This window comes from Ostrea edulis, chromosome 5, assembly GCF_947568905.1.
Source record: "Ostrea edulis chromosome 5, xbOstEdul1.1, whole genome shotgun sequence".
Taxonomy (NCBI): domain Eukaryota; kingdom Metazoa; phylum Mollusca; class Bivalvia; order Ostreida; family Ostreidae; genus Ostrea; species Ostrea edulis.
The window spans coordinates 49807808-49817856 of record NC_079168.1 but is presented as its reverse complement, the minus strand read 5'-3'; the positions used below and the strand labels follow the sequence as shown (position 1 = coordinate 49817856).

Sequence of the window (10049 nt, the reverse complement as noted above, 5' to 3'; positions counted from 1 at the left end):
ATTTTTCACTCATATGGAGACGTTACCAAGACCGGTGAAGGGCTTCAAATTTAGGTCTATGCTCGGCGCTTACACCCATTGAGCAATGAGGGTTCTTTAGGGTGCCTCACGTACTGTGACACGGGACATCCGTTTTTTAAGGTAATCTCCGAGGACCCGTGACATTCACACCTGATGCCGAGCGTTGGGCGATGGAACTCGTTCTTATTCGATTGAAGAGTCACACTTTAACATCAAGCAAACACATACGAAATGGTAGCTGTGTAATGTTAATGGTTAGGTTTCTCTGTATTGTAACACCATAGATTTGCGAATTACTGGATTTAAATCCGAAGCTGGTACATGTACACTGTATATTTCAAGTGCAGAAATTTGATGAAAAAACAAACTCATATTATTCTATATCTAAATGTTCATTCCATTGGGTTTTTTTCTACTATTGGGTAATTGATTCTTCGCACTAATTACTTGAAAAGCTTTATCTTTTATCTTCCATTAATTACGTGAATATCATACTAAAGAAAACTAAAAAAAAAAAAAAAAAAAATAAGATCGACACGGAAAGCTGTTTTGTAAAGTTTTGATTTGCATCATTACACGTCTGTTCATCACAAAATAATAAGATGTGCAGGTTTGATATATCTGTATGAAATGTTACTTTTATTAAGTTAACATATGAATACGGACAAAATAACACAAGCCTATGACCGACAGTGATAAACACATATGGCAAGACACAGCAACAACACATGCAACAAAAGATATAGGGCTCTTACATGCACATTTATCACATATCTTAAATCATTTGCTAATTAACTAAAGGAAACGGGTCATCATGCGAATAAAAAAAACCCAGCAGACTTAACTAGGGGAGCACATTGTGCTTCTGCATGTCCTGATTTATCGATGAAATCGAGCTTTTAAACTGTGTTCGACATTTGAAATATTCTGGAGGGACCGGCGTCTCATAAAACAGGTGTTATACATCTGAAAGACATTTCACTATATGATGTTCCGACTTTAGAAATTTTAGATGTGTTTGCATATCTAAATTACATTTTTTGAAACTAACTAAATCTGAGAGGCGTCTTTGGGAAACATCATGAAAATTTTCAAAACATTAAATATTGATACTTCGTGTAATCGCGATGGTTGCAAACTTCGATACGGATAATTTGTTGCTATAACACCAATAACTAATTCGAATTCAACTTCATTGTATTTTGGGATAATTTTACAGCAACTGACTTTTAAAGGACAATTCTCTAATTTGAATAATTTAATCTTCTCTAAAGGATTTTAAAAGATGTGTTGGTTACAAATTATTTCAGAACTTATTAATAGTGTCATAGAAATCTTGAAATAGAAAGAATTCCAAATAGGGAAATTAGATTTTTTTAAAAAGCTATGAAATATTCCTGGTCATTTTGTAAATGTATTCTATTTAGAGCCTCGGGCAATTGCTCGTGTTGGTTTAAGCGGTTGATTTCCTTTCGGTACAAGTCACAAATCGGCCCTCTGGCCTTGGCTGGGACAACTATGTCATTATTGTTAAAAGCATCTTTTCCACTCTACCTACAGAAAGCCGAATGTTTTGCAGTTTTGACGACGTTTCAAATATATTTAGTATTTGGGATTAATTCTTTATTTTCAAGTCGACTTTGTAAAACGCCATTAATCATATTCATCAAACGAATAACACGAGTTTCTGTTAATTATATGTCAGTTAATTCACTCATAAATCAAATCAGCGTGCAACCTCAATATTAATACTACGCCTGTAGGAGTTTTACTGTTGAAATTATGTGAAACAATTTTGATAATTCAATAATTCTAATGATTTTGACCTTTTGTTGGTATCTTTTTTTTAATATTCCTCAAAAAAGAAAACTTGCATTTCACTAAGTACATTAAGTGCGTTAACATTTCTAAATTTAGTTAAAGAGGCAAGTTTCCTAATTAAGAACAGAAGAATATTGACATCATTGGCAGTGCATTGATCCTCGACACACGAAACGTCTGACTAATAGTTTTCTGTATAAAAATAAGGAAAAGAAAGAAAGATCTTTACATATTTATTGATGTAAATATGTACAAAATGCATATATAATTTTCTAAATAATGTAATGCTTCTAAATTCAACATTGATCAGTAATTCATTGCTTTTATGATAAAACATTTATTATTACAAATAGAAATGATTTATGTGACCTATTGTATTGTTCTACTTTTAAACAATTCATGTAAATGATAAAGTTCCTAGATTTGCATCGTACCTAATATTCTCTATTTTACCCAATCAGTTCACTATATGTTCATTGTTTGTTATACAATTATTGATATTTTTACGTCGATACGATGCTTTAGTTATCTGAGAAGTATAATTTTCAAGAGCCCGGTGGATGAGGTTGATATTTTATTTCGTTGATGGCTAAATCATCTTATTCACCAAAAAATGACAACATGATTGAATAATTCAAAACATCGAAACCGGCTTCTAGAGTTCCTGGTCGGTCATCTGGAGTGCAAGACCTAGTAAAAAGTGATTGAAGACGCGAGTTTTCATTAGATGACCAATCGTATCAATTTCATATTATTTTTTGTCCGATGTTAGAAAAATGAAATGTTATATTCAGTTCAAAAACACGTTGGGGGTGAATATAACGATGTATTTTTTCTAGTTTGTGGGATCTCAGCCAGTCAGAAAGTTCGGAATTAATCAGTCATTATAAAATCACATTGAAGAGGGAAGTCGGTGATAAGTTTTGTAAAATTAGTGCTCTTTTTGCCTGCCTTTTTAAGGCAGCAGGATTATTTATGTATATTTATGGACATGGGGTTTTTGGAGGGGGTGGGGTCAGATTGCATAATATTTGTGTGATGTTTAGTTTATTTTTAGCATTATCTCTAGTCATCACCAACACCTATAATCCGATAGAATTTTTCGTCAGTTGCGTTTAAAGCATACATGGCGTTTTGTGTATACATCAAAGAGCCTCGGTTTCTTGACAAGTAAAGCAAGGAACATGTACTATGTTGCATAGTAATCACAAAGACAAGCGCGGGTCAGGCGAGTCTTTCATATGTCAAGTTTTTACCAGATGCTGTGTTGAAATTATTTCCAGTATTAAGTCAGACACTTCTTGATTAGTATTCAAACTACATTTCAGTTGAATGGATTGTATTTTTATTAAGCCACAACAAAGTAGTTTCGAAGGTAGAAACGGTTTTCTTTCAAAATACAATTCAGTAAATTGACATTGCAACGTATCAAAATTTCTTTTTGGGATCAAGACCAAGCAAACCACAGTCGAAGCTAGAAGACAAACTGCAGAAACTTTCTTCATAGCTTGTCAACAAGATTCAATTCCTTGAAAGATGCATGTACATGTTTTGAAACGTAAATATTTAGCAAATAAAGTTTCGACCATCCTACACCTGTTCATGGTGTCGGCGGCGGTGCAAACGCCATTTTGAACTATGGAGCAAGGTAACGATTAATAATATTCTGAACCGCAAAAGAAACGTCACACACACTGATATATCAAATTACTCTATTATGAAATTAGATAAGTTGACAATAGAAGTTGTACTGTTGCATTTTTGGTACACTGGGTGAAAAAGGGTGAACTACAAATTTTCTTTCCGTCCGTGCATCTGTCCGTTAGTCACTAGTTTGTTCATTTTCTCTTCTACACATATTTCATTCTTGGAGATATTTATATGAAACTTGCTATGTAATTTCTTAATGAACACTAGTCTAGACAGACCCACCTTCGCTGGAGTTGTAGTCCTTTGAATAACGTTTATTTCCCGCATTTTTTCCACTGTGCTTTGGGGTACTGAGAGCGAACAACTACTCAATTGGTTCACAGGTTGTTGTTTTTTTTTAAAATTATCATTCACTGGTGAGAGTTGAGGCAAATCAATAATGTCATTATGAACAATATAAAGAAGTGAAATGAATTTTTATAGATGCATTTATTTGGTTACAATTAATATCGGTGAATGCATGTAAATGTTATGCACCATATATCAAAGCAATGCAACATCAAAACAATGCTTCACATCAATAAATATTGCGATGATTTTTCGTCTCGCATTAAATCAAGAAATGAAAATAGATTCTTTTGAGACTGTTCTAATCAAAAAATGCCTTTTGAATTTAATATTATTATATCTAGAAATATTACTTTCATGGAAATACTGCATTAAATTTTATTTTTATTCAAAAATGGAAATTTAAAATACGCGATGAAAGAAAACTTTTTGACCACTTAAAATAGATTCTCCTAATGAATAATTAAAAGTGCGAATTATTAACATTTTTTTTATTTTCAATACCGAATGCAATTCAAAGTTGTCTCAAAAGGTGATATCATATGATGCAGAAAAAAGTAAATGAAAATTGTAAACAGTATATATTTAAAATAAATCATGACAAGTGCGCAAAGACAGTGGGTCTCCTCTTTTCATTTCATATGTGTCAGTTTTCATTGAGAACATTCGTCCATGATATGAAAATAACCAAACTACATAAATTTGACGTTAACTAGAAAAACTGTGAATTTTATTTAGTTGCATGTGTGTACAATTTTTTTTTTTTAGCAATCATTCATCGAAGAAATGAAATCTTTACAAATATTTTATGAGAAATAGATAACTACGGGTGGAATTAGATTAACAAATAAAATCATAATTACAATAGACGCATTATTTTAATCGTATGTCTTTTATAGCATACACTTATCAGGAGTCTTTTTTTTTATCGAAATCTTTATGTCAATGCCCCAAACGAATATACATATTCGTCACCCATGTTTTAAAAATTATAAAAAATCACTTTATTTTGTAAGCTTTTAGATATTGAACGTTAACACTTGAATGCATTTTTTTTTTTTTAAAGTGATTGGTTTCACACATTATCAATAAATACTGCATCAATTCCAACTGCTTCAAATAGAAATATTTCTTTGGTAAATTTGAATTTGTTGAATGAAGATCAATGCAAAATTGACAACATGGCAGCAAATGCGCGCGTGCGTGCGTGCATGTATGTGCCATATTGCTTTCCTGTCTCTAAATGCTGATCAAATACTTTTAAGTTTGATCTCTGTTGTGTGTTTTCCTTATATTACATGTAGAGTCTATGGTGATTAAAATTTCGTTAGGTAGGCATGCAAAATGTACTTTTTCCCCCCTTGAAACGCTGATTGCCATTTACAAAATATTGTTTCTTCACATGGACTCTAAATAGCGGGAAAATGTTTACCTTAAACTGAAGGAACCGCGCGACAGAGTTAGTAACGCACGTACACTATTCCCGATAAAATTGACCCAAAATAAATAAACAAAAAATGCATTTGTAATAAAATCTCGATCAAATTCTAGAAAATCTTTTTCGGTTGGATAAATTTATTTTAATTTGATGGGCGAGGGCAAACACCTTTCTCAACTTTAGCCTTCTCAGTTTATAAAGGTTCTTTGATTTATCAAGGTTAACTACTACTAATTAAATTTATATTCAATAGAATTGTATGTTACTATAAAAGACAGCTGTGTGACAAGCGATGTCGTTGTCTCTTGGGATTGGGAACAAGTGTTAACAGCTTACTAGTCCCTCTCCTAAAAATATTACAAAATGTTTATGCGAGCTAATAATAAATAACAGGTAAAATGTACAAAAATTAGATGAATTTACAAGTTTCATCAATACGTACTTTGTCATAATAGTATTGATATACAGAGTCATATATTGTTTGCTTTCATTCTTATCATTACCTATTGATGAATTTATAGTATGGATTTCAAATCCGTACAAAACTCTAATATTCGTTGGGAAAACGAATTCCTTCTCAAACACAAATAATTATGAAAAAATAAAGAATAGAGATTCAGCAATGAAGTTGATGATAAATGTACGGAATATAATGTTTTAATTGTATACCCGTATTCTAAAATGAATATGATAAAATCATATACGAAGCATTTTCTATATTATTTAATTATATGTATACATGTTTTTAAAAAAAAGTAGCATCACGAAAAATTTTATCAAACTATTTCAAAAGAAGTATCTAAACATAGGGTAGCTTAATATATTTTTTTCTTCACTACAGATATCTGTCATTATCATGATCGTCAGAATAGGTATTTTATTCTTCAGTAAATTGCTTTTCTTTTATTTTCAGACAATACTTAAAAGCTTGTCCCTGTCGTTAACGTGACACTCGCAGGTGGTACAGTAACACGGTTTTACAAGATGGAATTCGTCCGACATGCGTTCACTTTTCAATTCAGAAATTATAATAACCAATAAAAATAGTCTGATGGTAGAGAGATGTGCAGTTCCATTGGCTAAGATTAGACTGTGTTTATGTTAACTTTGCTAGGTATGGGATGTACGATTTGTATTTATTGAAATACAGAGAAAAACTAATTGGTGAAAATTACATACTCGAATTTAAAATCAGTGATAAGAAATTCGGGAGGAATTTTCTATGAAATTATTAAAACAAAACTAGCAAAAAGAAATTGACAACTTATTAAATACAATTAAAATTGAAGCATCTTTCATTTGAATTTCAGTAATATGCTTGGAAAGAGCTGTAGTGTTTCCTCGCATCTTAATTACAATTAGGTGTATATCACAAACAAGGGTATATTTCATTAAATTTTGATCATATCAGTAGGCATCGGAATTATAAATTATCCTTATTCAGAATCATCTACTGCAATACGCAATACACGGTCATATCCGAATTCTAAGTCCTTCCAGAGGCTCTTTCTGAATGGGAACCAAGGACCGCAGATATCAGTAAATTGATTTAATCTGACTTACCTTATTAAGAGACAATCTTGTTAGAAAGGTTTTTCACATGACAAAATCTATTATAAGCTTACTTTCTATTACGGATTTTGTAGACTCCTGAACAATTTGATTGTTAAGAAATCATAATTGCAAAATAAAATAAAACGAATAAAAAGGGATAATATGACGTAAACACGGAAACTGTTTATTCGCTGTTATTTGAAACAAATTGTATTTTCTCCCCTTACGTCACATCGCACAAAATGTAATTTCCTAGTGCATGTTGGGTTACTTCCTTAATAAAATAATATATACATGTTTATGTTCTGTTCCATTACTATGAGATTACACGCAGGCAAAAATAGACGGGATTTTTAATTTTGAGTCTAAAAATTCCTAATTGACATTTCTTTAACGATTAACTAGCCAAAATCCGAGGACTCCTTAAGTGTTGAATTTAATTAAATTGTTTGTACCAGTGACACATGGTTACAGGTAAGGGGAGCTTAAAGTCGCGTCAATCATCAGTGAGCGCTATCGATCAAACTTTGACGGGATTCGGGATCCTGTCACGGGGCATTGTACAACACACACTGACAACAAATATATAAAACAGCAACTCCCATCGCGATGAAGCACAGTCGAATATTGCATCTTCACTATACAACATGGATACTTCTAACTATTGTGGATTTTTATTACGCCTAGTGGTCGTGATTACCATGTGGTGTGTCTTGGCCGTTCACAGTGGTGAGTACAATTTATTTGCTGAATGTAATTACAATAGCTCACACTTTAGTCTTTGATGACAACTACAAGATGCTGAGTGTAGTATTTTAAATGTGACCTGTTCACATTTAATAAAGTTTATAATTTAAAATAAAAAAGCATTAATTTACAATGTACAATCATTTGCTAGTTCCACATCTAATGCCCCAGGTATAAAGTACTACTTCCACTCAAAATGTTACTCTTTATTCATTGCATTTTTGCTGCAACACTTCTGACAGCTTACATACTAAGACCACATTACAAGCTTATATCCTTATACAAAACTAATAATTATGTACATAGCTTGAAGCACTGCGCCTTGTACCAATCCTACATCCTTATCGCGGTTAAATTCTGCAAAAGTCAACATGTTTGTTTAATGATACAATACCTTATCAACAAAACAAAAAAGGAACATATGTTTTCTGAAGATTTGCAATAAAAATAATATGATAAAACATCACTTTTAGGATTCCTTTTATTATTATAAGTATTTTTTATTGTCACATAATTAATTAGCTCTCTAATCAGGAGCCATTGATAGAATGGGACATGCTTCATAAATCATCGCTACAATATAGTATCGAATGAACTATGCTTGTTCATTTTGTAATTACATGTTCTTCAAATTTGATACATGCTTTAGACTTTTGCATGCATCAGGGGCGTCATCCGAAAACCTACAGCACATCATTGGTATAACACGTTCATTTATTCCGATAATTCTGCTGTCATTTTGAATTAACCATTATTTATCTACCACAGCACCAGCCCCGAAAACAACACAAGAACCCCCGGAAATGAAGATTTGTCAGTCATGTGAACTGTACTGCATGTCCAAACACAATGATATCACCGACGTCTGCAACGAGTGCCAATGTGAACCTCCGAAAGGTAACTATTTACAATGACCATCACATTTATTCCAATAGTAAGGAATGGTGCAACTGTAATTTACTGACTGACCACTTTATCTTCGGACTAATGTAATTAACACAGAAAACTGATTTTCTTAACCCATCTTTGATTTTTTGGCCATCCGGTGTGAATGAATTCAAAAGTTTTTACAATCTTCAGAATTTCAAAGAAAGGTTAACATGATTTTTACTGTTGGTTCATTTACCAATTGAAAATCATTAGAACAAATAATCTTTTCTGTTATGTCTAAAAGCTGTTTTGGAATTTTCATCATAAATTTATACAGAGGCACTATAAAATATTCTTTCCGCCAGCGACCGTCACTGGTATTCATATAACGGTTCAAAATTCTAACACCTGCATGACAAGACTGTACCACATTGCACCATAAAGTACATACATCTACATACCACAAGTATGGATAACTAATAATTTTATTCAATGTTTTTTCTTCTTCTCTTTTTTACCAGATGCGTTCATTCCCAACAAACACTACTGTTATTTCAAGAAATGTGAACAAGAATGTGACCAAGGTTACATGCTAGACTCCAATGGCTGCCCTTCTTGTGATTGCGTTCATTGAATATAAACATGATTTTATTGTTATTTCTCTTCAAACACTGTGATCTCCATATTTGTTATCTATTGTTGTTAATGTTATTTTTGCTATATATTTATTATTTTCTAATAAAACCATTTTTCTCTCGAAAGCAATTGTTTTGAATTCACACTGATGGCGTAAACCGCAAACTATACGTTCGCAGGGTGGGGGAGTGACTGACAGATGAATGGAAAACACTTATGACGTCATAAAATGATTATGATAATTATAATTCACGATCATTGGAAGAGCCAATGACAACATAGAGTATTTATCGTAAAAGATATTCTATCAGATTGACAAAGACAGTAATAACAGTATTATTCGACGTGGCCTGTCATATTAAGACAAATAGTCTATATATACATGGAAATTACACATGACTTAAGACATTTTGATGCGTGGTATTCAAGTTTCAACATTTCAATTGGTCCAACAGCTATTATCCAGCTATCAAATATTCATTATGTGTCTGAAATGGTCACAGAACTCTAAAAACTCAATGAATAATTTGATAAATACTTCATAGATGCATAAAATTCTAATATACATATATCAGAGGTAGCAGCCTGGAATAGAAAGCAGTCGACTGACAAGTTGTCTTCATTAGAATATGAATGACCATTTCTTATCTTCTTGAGTTATTATCAGGGAAAAGATTCGGACAATTTGTGAATTTTATTATTTCCTACAGATTAAAAAAAACTGTAGCCTTGACCTACACTTTTCATTTATGAAATGGAAAATGTTAGTATCCGAATGTATATCATTAGTATATGAACTTTGACGTTAAAGTTCGTGTCAAGCTATTTTGAAACAACATAAAGTATATCTACTTTATTCCTGTGATTATTTCCTGAGAATTCTATTTGCAGTATATTGAATTATTGCATTATCGCATAGGAATCCATAATTTATGATATAACAAAATATTATATCATGTTCTAT

At 32.0% G+C, this 10049-nt stretch overlaps 1 protein-coding gene across 1 annotated transcript; it reads left to right on the top strand.

Moving 5' to 3' along the window:
* The first annotated feature begins 7147 nt into the window (after nucleotides 1–7147).
* Nucleotides 7148–9210, top strand: LOC125649136 (antistasin-like). Its single transcript, XM_048876381.2, has 3 exons — nucleotides 7148–7561; nucleotides 8348–8476; nucleotides 8971–9210. The coding sequence occupies exons 1-3, from the start codon at nucleotides 7480–7482 to the stop codon at nucleotides 9081–9083; spliced, it is 324 nt and encodes a 107-aa protein (XP_048732338.2). The 5' UTR covers nucleotides 7148–7479; the 3' UTR covers nucleotides 9084–9210.
* The last annotated feature ends 839 nt before the right edge of the window (nucleotides 9211–10049 follow it).

Bases quoted from the DNA above. Each gene is read 5' to 3' on its own strand.
- LOC125649136 (XM_048876381.2), top strand. From the start codon at position 7,480: ATGGATACTTCTAACTATTGTGGATTTTTATTACGCCTAGTGGTCGTG. The intron at 7,562-8,347 runs GTGAGTACAATT...TATCTACCACAG, and splicing joins TGTCTTGGCCGTTCACAGTG to CACCAGCCCCGAAAACAACA. The intron at 8,477-8,970 runs GTAACTATTTAC...CTTTTTTACCAG, and splicing joins CCAATGTGAACCTCCGAAAG to ATGCGTTCATTCCCAACAAA.